Here is a 15,049-nt window from a genome sequence, read left to right on the forward strand (position 1 = left end):
TTTGTGTTTGGCTCCAGATTGCAGCATCTGCAGGGTGAGGTTGGCATTGTTGTGTGTGTGTGTGTGGGGCTTGTGACTGTGGCAGAGAAACACTGCTGGTTGCAGCCTCTAGTCTTGTCTAGTCTGTGGCCCGGGATTAGTTTCAATTCTCCGCCCGACCGAGTGCTGATTATCGCGGTCACTGTTTGCGGATCATCTGCTCCGTGCAGCGGAGAGGGGAGAGGAGAGGAGAGGAGAGGGGTGTTGTCCGGGTCCGATGCAGCCGCCACCTCCCCACCCTCACCCCCACCCCGGCCCGGGAGCCGCCGGCCTGGCCCAGGCGTTGCGGAGCGGAGACACGCATCAGTGCGGCCGCTGTCTACAGCGGGACCCCAGCCTGCTACATGCCCGAGGTAGGACACGGGCACCCGGCCCCCCCCACACTGCCCACTCCCCTACACTCCCCCCCCCCCCCCTCCCACACACTCCTCCCCTACACTCCCCCCTACACCCCCCCACTCCCCCCTCCCTAAACTGCCCCCGCCCGAGTATCCCCTACACTCCCCCCCCTCCCATCCCTGTCCCCCGGGGGAACGCTACCGTGCCCAAATCCCCTCTTTCTCCCCCCCCCCCCCCCATCCCCATCCTCTCTCCCCCCCTACACTATCCCCCCCCTTCCACTCTCCCCCACCATCCCCTCCACTCTCCCCCCCCCCCCATCCTCTCCACTCGCCCCCCACTCTCCACCCTCTCCTCTCTCCCCTACACCATCCCCCACACTCACCTCTTCCCCCTCCCCCCACTCTCTCCTCCCCTCTCCACCTCTCCCCCCCCTACACTATCCCCCCGCACTGTCACCCCTCCCCCCCTGACTCTCCCCCCCTTCTCCCCCTCCCCTCCCCCCCCCTTCTCCCTCCACTCCTCCACTCTCTCCCCCCCCCCTCCCCCCCCCCCCCCCACTCTCTCCTCCCCCCACTCTCTCCCCCCACCCCCCTCCTCCCCGTTTCTGTCGTTCTATGGAAAGGGGACATTAGTTGCCATTGTTCTTCATCCGATGAGGAAGGCCAGATGTTGTACCCACCCAACAAGATAAGCTGTGTGTGGAAACAAGGAACTGCAGGTGCTGGTTTATACTGAAGATAAACACAAAAGTGCTGGAGTAACTCAGCGGGTCAGGCAGCATCTCTGGTGAACATGGATAGATGATGTTTCGGATCGGGACTGAAGAAGGACCCTAACCTGAAACGTCACCTATCCATGTTCTCCACAGATGCTGCCTGACCCACTGAGTTACTCCAGCACTCTGTGTCCATCTGTCTCTAGCATATTGTTTCCACCTGATTGGCCTTTACCCGCCCCCATTTCTAGTTGGGGGACGTCAACAATCGATGAATTAGCTGACCTTGACTCTGCCCTTTGACCTCGCGCTCCTTGTAATTGGTTGGGGGTCAGTTTCAGTTTAGTGATACAGCACGGAAACAGACCCTTCGACCCACCGAGTCCGCACTGACCAGTGATTCCCCCACACTGATATTACCCTACACACACACTAGGGATAATTTTACACCAAGCCAATTAACCTACAAACCTGCACGCCTTTGGAGTGTGGGAGGAATCTGAAGATCTTGGAGAAAACCCACGGGGAGAATGTACAAACTCCGTACAGACGGCACCCGTTGTCAGGATGGAACCTGATCCTCTGGTGCTGTGAGGCCCAAGCCAGTTGGTCACTCACTCACTGTCGGAGCAGTGGCCAAGAGTTTGCTACTTCCCACTCTGTGCACTCATTGTTCTTTGTGTTGATATCCTCCTAAGGTTGGAATGGTTTCACACCGCTGCACCACGCTGCACTATGTGGCCACATGGACTTGGCCTATCTACTGCTGGACCTTGGGGCAGACACCAACCTCCCGAATGATGCTGGAGAGACACCCTTTCACTTTGCCTGCAGGTGAGTCAGCAAACTCCCAAATTGCTGTAGTGACTCAGCGAGTCAGGCAGCCTCACTCACTGGACCACATGGACAGGCGATGTTGACACGTGGACAGGCGATGTAGACACAGAACTGCAGATGTTGTTTATACCAAAGATAGAGTGGACACGAAGTGCTGGAGTTGTTCAACTGGTCAGGCAGCATCTCTGGAGAACATGGATAGGTGACGTTTCACATAGTGCTGGAGTAACTCAGCGGGTCAGACAGCATCTGTGGAGAACATGGATAGGTAATGTTTTGGGTTAGGACCCTTTTGAAAGATCCCTTTTAAAAAAATGTCACCTATCCATGTTCTCCATAGATGCTGCCTGACCCGCTGAGTTACTCCAGCACTCTGTGGGCCTATCCCAAATCCCTCTGTTGTATCTGGGTTCACCACCACCTCGGGCACCCACCGCCCTCTGTATAAAAATAAAATCTTGCTCCATACATCTCTTTTAACTCTGCCCACTGACCTTAAAGCTACACCCCATAGTTTAGTTTAGTCCAGAGATACAGTGTGGAAACATGCCCTTCGGTCCACCGAATCTGCGGCAGCCAGCCATCACCCCGTACACTGGGAACAATTTATTTAAGAAGGAACTGCAGATGATGGAAAATCGAAGGTTACAAAAAAATGCTGGAAAAACTCAGCGGGTGCAGCAGCATCTATGGAGCGAAGGAAATAGGCAACGTTTCGGGCCGAAATCCTTCTTCAGACTGAAGAAAGGTTTGGGCCCGAAACGTTGCCCATTTCCTTCGCTCCATAGATGCTGCTGCACCCGCTGAGTTTCTCCAGCTTTTTTATATACCCACTGGGAACAATTTACAATTTTATGGAGGCCAACTAACCTACCTGCACGTCTTTGGGATGTTGGTGGAAACCTGAGCATCTGGAGGACACCCACGTGGTCACAGGAAGAAGGTACAAACTCCAAGTTGGACCGAAGGGTGTGTTCAAGAGTGAAGTCATGAGTTTAATTGTTATATATATGCACCAACAATGGAAGAATGAATTGTGAACAGGCCTGTAACACAACACGTACAGGTTATATGTAAGCAACAACATCCAATAAATTAATAACTCCAAAACTACTGCAAAAAAACCAAAGTCCTTACCACAAACAAAGCCTGATTCTGTTCTGTACAACACTGTGATGTCGCCCTCTTCCCTCTCGAGCCCCACCCTTTCCCAGGGCCTGGCTTCCCACAGTAATCTTCCATAGCTTTTTTAGGAAGGAACTGGTTTACACTGTAGATGCAAAATGCTGGAGTGACTCAGCGGGACAGGCAGCATCTCTGGAGAGAAGGAATTGGTGACATTTCGGGTCTGAAGAAGGGTCTCTCCAGCATTTTGGGTCTTATCTGATTCTTTAGGAAGGTGTAGTGAATCCCCCTCCCTCCCACACACTGGGAATGCCTCCCAACATCACCATTGATGAATCAACATGTTATTAATAGGCTTTAATTCTCTTTGTCCCAGCAGAAGCGGTCTATCTGCGCTGATCCCACATGTGTCTTCCATTATATGTGTGACTAACGCCAGTGTCTTTCCTTGTTTAACTACTCCAGACGTGGGGATGTCTACATAATGGACCGGATGGTGAAGAATGGAGCAGATGTGATGTTGCTGGATCATCGAGGGAAGACAGCGCTGCATCAGGCAGTGTCTGGTGGCTGCATGTACGTGAGCATTGGGGCAGTGTGGTGTGGTTTGTGTGGTCTAACGTGGCTTGGTGCAACGACCCTTGGCAGCAAAACGCTCCATGACTCGGGCCAGCTTGTCATTCTGCTGCCTCTTATCTCCAGAGCCTCCATCCGCTACCTGGAGGAGATGGGTCACTTCAGCTTCCTCGACTCGGACAAGTTCCTGCAAACACCGCTGCACATCGCCACTTCCATCGGCAACGAGGATGTGGTGAAATATTTGTTGAGAGGAATGGTGAGTGACCTTTAGATAAGAAGAGGGTTCCTCGACACAGAAGCTAGAGGTCCAGAACGAAAGGTGGAGGTGCCTCTTGCTCCGACACTTGGTCCTGTACATGAGACGGAGAGAGAATGAAGAATCAAAGACACTGTACTAACACTATACTCTGACTCACTTCAACTTGAAGAAGAGTCTTGACCAGAAACGTTGCCCATCCAAGCCCATCATTTTCTACAGATAGATATAGATATGCCATTTATTGTCACTATACATGTACAGTGAAACTGAAAGCTGCTCGTACTCAGTGCATACATACAATTTAGCGCAAAAAAAAAAAGAAACAGAAAAAACAAAAAACAGAAGGGAGATGGGGGGGGGGGGGGGAATAGGTGCACAAATTCTGCGGCGCTATATACATATATACAGATGGAAGTCCGTGTTGGGCGGTGTAGTCAGTGCATGTGTGAATTTGAATTTATAGTAGTTATAATTCTCGGAAAGCAACTATTCCTGAGTCAGGTACATGGATAGGGAATGTTTGGAGGGATTTGGGCCAAACATGTGCTGGTGGGACGTGTAGATGGGGCATTTTGCTCGGCATGGGCATTAGGTCCAAGGGCATGTTTTGGTGCTTCATGGCTATGACTCCATCCATGTCCTCCAGAGATGCTGCCAGACCTGTGAGTTACTCAAGCACTTTGTAGTGTACGCAAGACTCCAGCATATGTAGTTTTTATTTGTGATAGGAGTAGAATTAGGCCATTCAGCCCATCAAATCTACTCTTCCCTTCTACCCCTATTCTCCTGCCTTCTCCCCATAACCCCTGACACACGTACTAATAAAGAATCTTTCTACCCATTGACGGCCTCCAATGAATTCCCCATATTCGCCACCCTCTGACTAAAGAAATTCCTCCTCATCTCCTACTTAAAAGAACAGCCTTTTATACTGAGGCTGTGACATCTAGTTCTAAGCTGTCCCACCAGTGGAAACATCTTCTTCACATTCACTCTATCCAGGTCCTTTTTGGTAAGTTTCAATGAGGACCCCCCCCCACCTCGTCCTTCTAAACTCCAGCGAGTGCAGGCCCAGCTCCGTCAAACGCTCATCATTAGTTGACCGACTCTTTAAGGGATAATTCTCGTAAACCTCCTGTGGACCCCCTCCAGAGCCAGCACATCCTTCCTCAGATATGAGGGGCAGAATTGCTCGCAATACTCCAAATGCACTCTGACCAGCGCCTGTGACCTGAAGCCTCAGCGTTACATCCCCTGTGTTTTGTTTTCCAGTCCCCGTAATAAATGCTAGTATTGTTGCTTGTGTGGGCACGGCACCAACACTGTGTGTTTGTTTACAGAGGTGCAGTGCGGCTGAGATTGACACCTGGGGAATGACCCCCTTGCACGTAGCAGCTCACACTGGTTCGGTGGCCATCTGCTGGCTGCTGCTGGCCAAGACTGGGACCTCCAACCTGCAGCTACAAAACAAAGATGGACTCACCCCCCTGGACTTGGCCAAGCGAGGGAAAACACACAGGTTCACCTGCAGTTTTGGTTTATATTAGTTATTTAATGTAGAACTTGAGGTTGCAATCCCTGTAGTAAGTTGGCCCTCTTGATATTGACGTGGTTAAAGGTAGGGTAGGTACGTCATCGAGGTCTTCAGGTGGACATCCTCCTTCTTTGACGTTTCATTGATAAGCCCACAGCGTCTACAGAGGGCTCAACGGTGATACCTGGCATCCCAGGTACACCCCCCTCAGTTCCACACCTTCCTTGCAACCCAATTCTTGCAACTCAATCTTGCAACCCAATTGTTGTCACTCCTTTGATCCAAAGCCAATTGCTGCTTTTGTTCTGCTGAATTTGACAATGATTTGATTGCTTGTTTGAGGAAGTGACTCCTCACCCCCATTTCCTTCAATGGACTGGTCGTAGCTGTAGCAACAAATCCCCTGCACCCCACTTCTACAGGGTCTTCCGCCCATTCTGGGCAGCTTCAGTTGTCAGTTCAGAGTACTTGGTCTTTTTCTCTCTCATAAGCTTCTTCAACACCATCTTCCCATGGAAGTGTCACTTCCACAACCTATGCCAACTTGGCTGTTGTGGACCACAGGACCATGTTTGGCCGGAGTGTTATAGTCACAATGTCTGGGGGAAACACAAGGTTCTTTTAGAAAATAGGTGCAGGAGTAGGCCATTCGGCCCTTCGAGCCAGCACCACCATTCAACATGATCATGGCTGATCATCCCCAATCAGTACCATGTTCCTGCTTTCTCCCCATAGTAAGTAAGTAAGTAAGTTTATTGGCCAAGTATTCACATACAAGGAATTTGCCTTGGTGCTCCGCCCACAATGATATGTAACACCATGACATACAGTGACAGTTACGAATGACTCAGAAAACACTAAACATTAATAATAATAAAACATTAATGATAAAACACCATTGATCAAGCATGTGAACCAACAAAATACCAGATCAAAGGGAGGCTACAGATTTTTGAATGAGTAGAGCAACTACTCGTGGATAAAAACTGTTTATGCCCTTGATTCCATTAGCTCTAAGAGCTAAATCTAACTCTCTCTTGAAAACATCCAGTGAATTGGCCTCCACTGCCTCCTGTGGCAGGGAATTCCACAGATTCACAACTCTCTGGGTGAAAACTTTTTCCAGGGGTGCATGGGGTGTGTCAGCTCCAATTCCTAGACTCATAGAAATGAGAAACTCCCTCACACTGTTATTGCTACTGTTCCATGGTTATTATCTGCTTCTTACAGACACCAGGAAGTTGCAAAGACTTTGACTGAATATAATAAGAAAGGACAGAATGGGAAGCCCAAAGAGCCAACTGGTAATTGTTTTAAGTCTTTATCGACATGTTTGTTCTAAGTCTTTACTAAAAGATTCAATTGATAAATTGTTTTAGGACTTTAGTAACAGATGCATAAATGCTTTGTTTGTTGGAAGTTATCTGCTTTGTGAATTATGCTGGCCAGTAATAACAATTTCTGTGTATCTATTTTGTACGTAGTCATTGGTCGCTGCTGACCAGTAAGGCAGCGTTTCAAGTTGAAGGTGGACTCTGATTCTTATTCTCGTCACTTTCTTATTAGCCATTCAATCCACACCGTACATGAGGATGTCAGAGGTTTATGGGGAGACGGGGTAGAGAGGGGAAGATAGATCAGCCATGAATGAAAGGCGGAGTAGACTTGATTGGACCGAATTACCTTATTCTGCACCAAGAACTAACGAAGTCTGATTTCAACCCAGCCTTACACAAGCACAACGTAGAGAAAAGAGGAAAAAAACAACCAAGTGAAGAATATAGTATTACAGTTGCTGAAAGTGCAGGAATAAAGTACAAAGGCTGCAATGAGTTGGGTTGGAAGGTCAGAACTACATCCTTAACTTGTGAGAGGTCCATTCAATTGTCTGAAAACAATGGGGAAGAGGTTGTTCCTCAATCTGGAGCTACGTGCCTTCAAGCTTTTGTACCGTTTGCCCAGCAATAGATGCGGGGAGGGAGTGACCAGGGTCTTCTTCTTGCGTAAGGGGTGCACAGCCTAAAGTTCTTAGATCTTATTTGATTGTGCATGCCGGGTTGATTGCATTTGTCGAAACAGGGCGGACCACGTGAAGGTTGCAATCTTCCCACCTCAGTGACCAGGATGAAAATGGTGCTTCATTACGTTGACTGCTCTCCAGAGACAGCATGGTGTAGATGGATGGAGTCAATGGGGAGGGGGGCTGGCTTGTGTGATGGGACTGTGTGCCTTCCACAACTATTCATCATAAATGCAAGAGTAACTACATAAGATATAATCTGAATCATTCTGGAACTTGTCTGGCCCTGAAACATCTTATACAAATGACTTGTGTGAGGAATCATAGAACATAGAACAGTACAGCACAAGAACAGGCCCTTCGGCCCACAATGCCTGTGCTATCATGATGCCAACTATCATCTACTGCACATAATCCATAAAGGCTCTTTGTATTTTTAGGTCTGTACTATGGCACCTTGTTTTACCCAGCGATTCTGAGCTCGATCATTTTCGTTATCGCCAGCTACCTGGGGGAATATGGGGGTATTTTCAGCGTAGTTGCTTTTGCTGTTCTCATCAGGTTCACCTTCTTCCAATACCACCGGATCTCCCATTACTCCAGGTAAGGTGATTCCCACCAGCGTCACTACTCTTCCCGCCTGCTATCACAGCCTTCCTCTGAGTAAAAGACTCCGTATATTCTGGTCTACACAACACAGCGGGGAATCAAGAATTGGAGGGCAAACGTTTAAACTGAGAGGGGAAAGATTTGATAGGAACCTGAAGGGCAACATTTTCACTCAGAGGGTGGTAGGTGTATGGAACCAGCTGCTAGAGGAAGTAGTTGCGGCAGGGACTGTAATAATATTTAAAAGATAATTGGACAGGTACATGGATAGAAAAGGTTTAGAGTGATATGGGCCAAAAGGGCCAAATAGGACTAGCTGAGATGGGGTGTCTTGTGGGCATGGTTACGTTGGGTGAAGGGCCTGTTTTCATGCTGTACGACTAAATAGGACTAGCTGAGATGGGACATCATGGACGAGATGGGCCGAAGGTTGTTCCTGATGTTGGGGAAGTCCAGAACAAGGGGTCACAGTTTCAGGATAAGGGGGAATTTTTTTAGGACCGAGATGAGGAAAACATTTTTCACACAGAGAGTGGTGAATCTGTGGAATTCTCTGCCACAGAAGGTAGTTGAGGTCAGTTCATTGGCTATATTTAAGAGGGAGTTAGATGTGGCCCTTGTGGCTAAAGGGATCAGGGGGTATGGAGAGAAGGCAGGTACGGGATACTGAGTTGGATGATCAGCCATGATCATATTGAATGGCGGTGCTGGCTCGAAGGGCCAAATGGCCTACTCCTGCACCTAATTTCTATGTTTCTATGTCTATGTTTCCCTGCCATACGACTCGATGACAAGTCAACGTTTGGAAACACTGAACAGACCATTGTGACGAATAATGCATGATTTCCTAATGAATCAACTCCATATGCCTCCGTGCTTCGAAGTGGGACCGCCCCGCGAGGCCATAAGCCTCAAGCAACCACGTTTGGTTGCGCTGGACGCATGCAATCGCATGCTGGTGGGACATGCCCTTAACACTCTGCTTTATCATCCCCACAGGTGGCCCAACCCAGTGTACCTTGGCACATTTGCTGCGGGAATCCTTCATTCTTTGTACTGTTTCTACAGCAAGATCCTACCCGATATCCTTTACCTGAATTGTTGCATTTAACAAACATTAAGATACTGATCCACAATAGTTAGAGGTGGACGATTATTCCCTACCAATATCCATGGCCCAAGGTACCTCTGAGGTAGAGAATGCAAAAGAAAATATTCCTTTCTACGGAAGCTTTCACCTTCTTTACAATATATGCCAACATGCTCCAGAGCCATTATTATCACTGACCACTGATGCCAGTTTGGGGAGTCTGCACCCCGGGGGCATGAACATCGACTTCTCCCAATTCTGTTAGTCCTTGCTGTCTCCTCCCCTTCCTCAGCTCCCCTGCTGTCTCCTCCCACCCTCCAGCCTTCCGGCTACTCCTCCTTTTCCCTTTCTTGTCCCCACCCCTGATCAGTCTGAAGAAGGGTTTCGGCCCGAAACGTTGCCTATTTCCTTCGCTCCATAGATGCTGCTGCACCCGCTGAGTTTCTCCAGCTTTTCTGTGTAACCTTCGATTCTCCAGCATCTGCAGTTCCCTCTTTAACACTGATGCCAGGATGCTTTCAATTAGATTTGGATAAATGGTCCGATGTTTCCCCATGCCCCTATACATGTTAAAGTATTTTGAACACTACTATTTGGTGGCGCAGTAGTAAAGCTTCTGCCTCTCAGCGCCGGAGAACCCGGTTCGATCCTGACCTTGGCTGCTGTCTGTGTGGTGTTTGCACGTTCTTCCCGTGACCGTGCGGGTTTCCTCCCACATCCCAAATAAAGATGTGTGGGTTTGTAGGGTAATTGACCTCCGTAGATTGCCCTTATGGCGTAGGGAGTGGATGAGAAAGTGGGGTAACATGGAACCGGTGTATGGCAGGTCGACATCGACTAGGCCGAAAAGCCTGTTTCCACACTGCATCTCTAATCCAATCTAAAAACATCGAACTGCTCTGACTCCTTTTCGATGATTCAGCTCCAATAACGACCATTCACTGTGTCAAAGGAAACTTTCCCTCGTCTTTTGGTTCTGTTTCCTTTCATCCACCCAGTGTAGGTGGGACATGTTGGTCAGCATGGGCAAGTTGGGTCGAAGGGCCTGTTTCCACACCATGATTGTGAACAACCCATCAAATCTCCCCGCATGTTTGCCCTCAGTCTTGCTCTTTGGATTTACCTTCTCCCATTCTCGATGATAGCCACCTGGGCTTGCGGGCTATAGTTGAAGGGAGAAGTCGGGCAGGCTGGGACTTTTGCCTTTGGAGCCCAGGGGGCTTAGGGGTGACATTACTGAGATGTAAATGATAACGAGGGGCATAGATAAGGTGAATGCTCATAGTCGTTTTGCCCAGAAGTGGGGATTCTAAAACTAAAGGGCAGACGATTCAGAGTGGAGAGATTTAACCAGTAGCTCAGAGGCAACATTTTCACTCGGAGGGAAGTCCCTAACTGCAATGAAGAAGCGGATACAATTACGTGACGTGTACACGTATAGGGAAAGGAAGGGTTTAGAGGGCAATGGGCCAAATGCAGGCAAATGGGACTAGTCTAGAAGGCCAATTTGGTTAGCATGCACAGGGTGGGCTGAAGGGCCTGTTTCAATACTGTGCGGCTCTGTGATGGAGCCTTGTATCATGTCCTTGCCTGATGCTGTACAGTGGGGACTGCATTCCCTATAATTCCTATCCAACTCCACTGCCTCTCCAGCTCCGATTGTAGGGATCCAATTCCTCTGCAACTTCCTTGTCAGTTATTTTCTGTAGATAATATGGTCACACGCCGACTCCCACTCAGAGAATGAGTTGGGTCTTGAGCGTGAGCTACAGGATACGTGTTCACATCAACACTAGTGGCTTTTAATGAGGTAGATATTGACAATTGGCAGCTGAGCCCACAAAGGGTGATATTTGTCCTTGACCACTGCACCTCTTTGGCCAGCGAAGCCACTGCTGTGTTTCATGACGCTGCTGGCTACTGTGTTGTTCTGGATGTTCATGAAACTGCTGACCAAGGACCCTGGGAATCTGCACAAGTCTGACTTTGAGACCAAGAGTTTGACCCTCACTCACCTGATACGAACCAAGCAGAGTCCATCTTGTTTCTGCATCTACTGTGAGGTACGGGCCACTGCTGTGCGAGCGGGCAGCTTGTTCGTGTGCTTGCTCAGCGCTGTTAGAAAAGCACCAGATATGTTTGGAGAGAAGGAATGGGTGACCCTTTGCGACCCTTCTTCAGAACGTCACCCATTCCTTCTATCCGGAGATGCTACCTGTCCCGCTGAGTTACTCCAGCTTCTTGTGTCTATCTTCGGTTTAAACCAGCATCTGCAGTTCCTTAATAGTCAATAGTCAATTTTATTCGTAACATGCACTCAAAGGTGCAGTGAAATGAATTTGCCAGCAGCGATACAATAAAAAAGAACACACAATGCACAATAAGATTTAACACAAACATCCACCACAACATTCCTCCTGATGGAAGGCACAAAGTTCAGTCAGTCCTCCACCTTGTTCACCCGTGGTTGGGGCCATTAAACCCTCCGCAGTCGCCGCTACCCAGTTTAGCTTCCTAAACAGTTTAGTTTAAGAAGGAACTACAGATGCTAGTTTGATTTCTCCAGAAGTGTGTAATTTGGGGATACAAAAGTTGATCCATCTCATACAGAGGGTGGTGGGTCTCTGGGACATTGCAGAATGCATTGACCTTGTCTATGTTAACCCTGAACCTGCCCCATTATATAATACTAACATTTGTCCATTTTAGCATCTTCAACTTATTAGAGTTAAGCCATTTATTTTGTGCAGATCCGTTAATAACATCTGAAAGAAATTCGGACAGGTGCATGGATAGGAAAGGTTTAGAGGGATATGGGCCAAACGCGTGCAGGTGGGACTACTGTAGATGGGGCATGTTGGTCAGCATGGGCAAGTTTGGCCGAAGAGCCTGTTTACATGCTGTATGACTCTGGTCAGCATGGACAGGTTGGATCGAAGGGCCTGTTTCCGTGCTGCATGTCTATATACCGTCTCGGGCTGCAAACAACTCTAAACATGGGGAAAAAAACAGAAAATGCATCTGCAGAGAGAAAAACACATAGTGCCGGAGGAACTCACAGGGTCAGCAGCATCCGTGGAGGGAATAGACAGGTGATGTTTCAGGTTTGGTACCCTACCATGCCCTCCACAGATGCTGCCTGACCCGTTGAGTTTCACCAGCACTTTATGCTTTGCTCAATATTCCAGCATCTGCGGTGCGTTGTGTGTCGAGCTAATAAAGAACACACCAAGTAACGGTCCAACAGGTTTATTAGCACAAACTTACACTGCAACTGGTCACCACCCTGGCTACATCCCGACTAACGGCTAGTGGCTGAAAACGTTAGTGACATATGATGACTCTAAGGTAAGACCCGGACTGGATTATGGATTTGAGTGATGTATAACGTATGTGTGTTAGTATTGGGTAGAGCAGGTCTACATTGTGTCATCATGTTCTCATTTCTTCAAGTTAATAGTTGCAAGAACGTTGGGCATTGCAAACAGTGTTTGACTGGGCAAGATGATGGGAGGTTATGCAGGTACATGTCTAGTGGCTAACAATATTATGGAATATGCAGTGTATGATTTGGAGAATGGTGTGTTTGGAATCTATCTTATTTAACTTTATCCCAATTTATTTATTTAGATTGTTCAGCCAAAAGGAACGAAGCACTGCAGACTCTGCAACAGTTGCATGGAAAACTTTGATCACCACTGCCTCTTCCTCATGAAGTGTGTGGCAAAGAATAACCAGAGACTCTTCATTCTGTTCCTGCTGGAGATCATTGTCTGCCACTTGACCTTCATATTGTCAGCTCTGTACGTCGTCCACCTTCAGTATGACCTGAACCTTGAGGTGTTCCTCAAGGTTGTTGGTTGCCAGCCTTGGGTGATGGGCTTGGCCCTGATGAACATGGCCACTGTGCTGTGGGAGGCTGTAGTGCTGAAGGCCCAGATGATGGCCATCTCCACCAACACCGCTACCTCCCGCAAGGACAGAGCATGCGTAGCGGACTTCACCTGGAGCCACTTTGTGAAAAGCGTGGTGGTGTTTCTCATCTTTGGCCAGAGGATCCAAAACAGCCACGGAAATCTCTCAAACCACCTTTAAACAGCAAAGCTAACAAGAGCTAGAACCCCCCGCCAATATTAAGTTGCTGAGAAGGGGGAGAGCTGACAACAGAATGGTTGTCAGTGATAGGATGGAGACTACGACTGAAAGTGGAAACACAAGCTGATACAACAGCAAAATAGACATATGTTATGCTTGCCTTCAGCAGTGGGGGCATTGAGTATAAGAGTCAGGAAATGATGCAGCTTTATAAGACTTTGGTGAGGCTGCATTTGATGTATTAGAGTCATAGTCATACAGTGTGGAAACTGGGCCAGGAAACAGCGTTTGGATACTGGGATTGGATGCGTGTATAGGCCAGGTGTTGCTATAATGGGATGGTGCTGTGGGAAGGGGTGGGGAGGTGATGTTGGTGAGGATGCAAGAGTGACCCTGAGCTTCAGGGAGGGACCAGTCCCTTTAGAGTTCTGAGAGGGGGGGGGGTTACGTGTTTTAAGTGAGTCTCTTCAGGCTGGCGAGGTGTAACTAGAGCAGTTTCCTCAAGGTAGACATAAGGTAGGAACTCAGCGGGTGCAGCAGCATCTGTGGAGCGAAGGAAATAGGCAATGTTTCGGGCCGAAACCCTTCTTCAGACTCCTCAAGTTTCCTCAAGGTTAATTCTTCCCCACAATTATATGGTGGCATCGATCCGTCTGCGGGAGACGATGGTGCAGCTTTGACCTGGTCCTGTTTGTAGAGGGGAATGTTTCATCTGTGGTTGCATCTCCTGACGTGGCTGACTAGACCCGTCCCTGGCTGGCAGGCAGACCATTCCACAGTGTCCACAGGTGAAGTTGTCTCTGGCCGTTGGATCGGGGAGTGTTTTGCTGTTGCCATTGATCATTTAGTGGTGTTGGCTGCCCGGGTCTTGGACCACATGCTATTGTGGTGCTTCATACCCACCTGGAGGTCCTTTCTCCACCTCCTCACCTGCAACTTCCCAATGGTCAGAGCCAATGTTAACATTTGTCCTATCTCTTGTAATTGTATGCTTGTAGCATTTACTGTATTGGGGAGGTGGAAGGTGCGGAATGCAAGTGTCTAAGTATGTTTTGATGACTAGTAGGTGGGAGGGCGCACTATGGTAATGATATTAGGACTCTGCATGGGTTGAGTGAGGGGGACAAATGCAGTTTATTGTAGGTTAGGGTGAGATGTACCTAACTAGGAGGTTCCAAGACTAATATCTAACCTGCGAGATTGCAAATGTGAGAAGTACAGAGATTGTTGAGCGGGCAACAAAATTCAAAATTCAGGGGTACCAAGTAGGAAAACAAATGGCAATAATAACCTTTGAAAATGGGAACCATTGTTGCAATTGTACATGGTCGATGAGGCCCCATTGGATGGTTTACGTCCCTTATTTAAGGAAGGCCATGCAGGGAAAAAGACACAAAGTGTCGGAGTCTCTCAGTGGGACAGAACCTCCACATTTGTCAGATTTGAGAACCTGTCCCGACAACAGAGAAATATCAGACCTCATGTAGCGAAACATATCTGAGGCTATCATAGTAATTCAATATAAACCATCCATGATACTCTGCTTCACTGCCTCCATTGTTTTCATTGTGAGTTGTTTTTCTGTGTCACTCCTTGATAGCTATGTTGCTATATGGGACATAGGACAATAAAACACTCCTGACTGTCTCTAAAACTTGCAGCTTGCAGCTTTGTATTTGGAGGGAGTATTGCATCCTACAGGCAAGGCACTGCTTCCCTCTGATGGCCTCTTGCAAACACAAAGATAGACACAGTGCTGGAGTTATTCAGCGGGGTTAGGCCACATCTCTGGAGAACACGGATCA

At 48.3% G+C, this 15,049-nt stretch overlaps 1 protein-coding gene across 1 annotated transcript; it reads left to right on the forward strand.

Annotated features, from left to right (window-relative positions):
* The first annotated feature begins 29 nt into the window (after positions 1-29).
* si:ch211-223a10.1 (uncharacterized) lies at positions 30-14,787 on the forward strand. Its single transcript, XM_055661619.1, has 10 exons — positions 30-392; positions 1,795-1,930; positions 3,524-3,634; positions 3,761-3,893; positions 5,237-5,415; positions 6,661-6,734; positions 7,891-8,053; positions 9,059-9,141; positions 11,022-11,212; positions 12,780-14,787. Exons 1-10 carry the CDS (start codon positions 257-259, stop codon positions 13,242-13,244), a joined length of 1,671 nt encoding a protein of 556 aa, XP_055517594.1. The 5' UTR covers positions 30-256; the 3' UTR covers positions 13,245-14,787.
* The last annotated feature ends 262 nt before the right edge of the window (positions 14,788-15,049 follow it).

Source organism: Leucoraja erinacea, chromosome 34 (assembly GCF_028641065.1).
Source record: "Leucoraja erinacea ecotype New England chromosome 34, Leri_hhj_1, whole genome shotgun sequence".
Taxonomy (NCBI): domain Eukaryota; kingdom Metazoa; phylum Chordata; class Chondrichthyes; order Rajiformes; family Rajidae; genus Leucoraja; species Leucoraja erinaceus.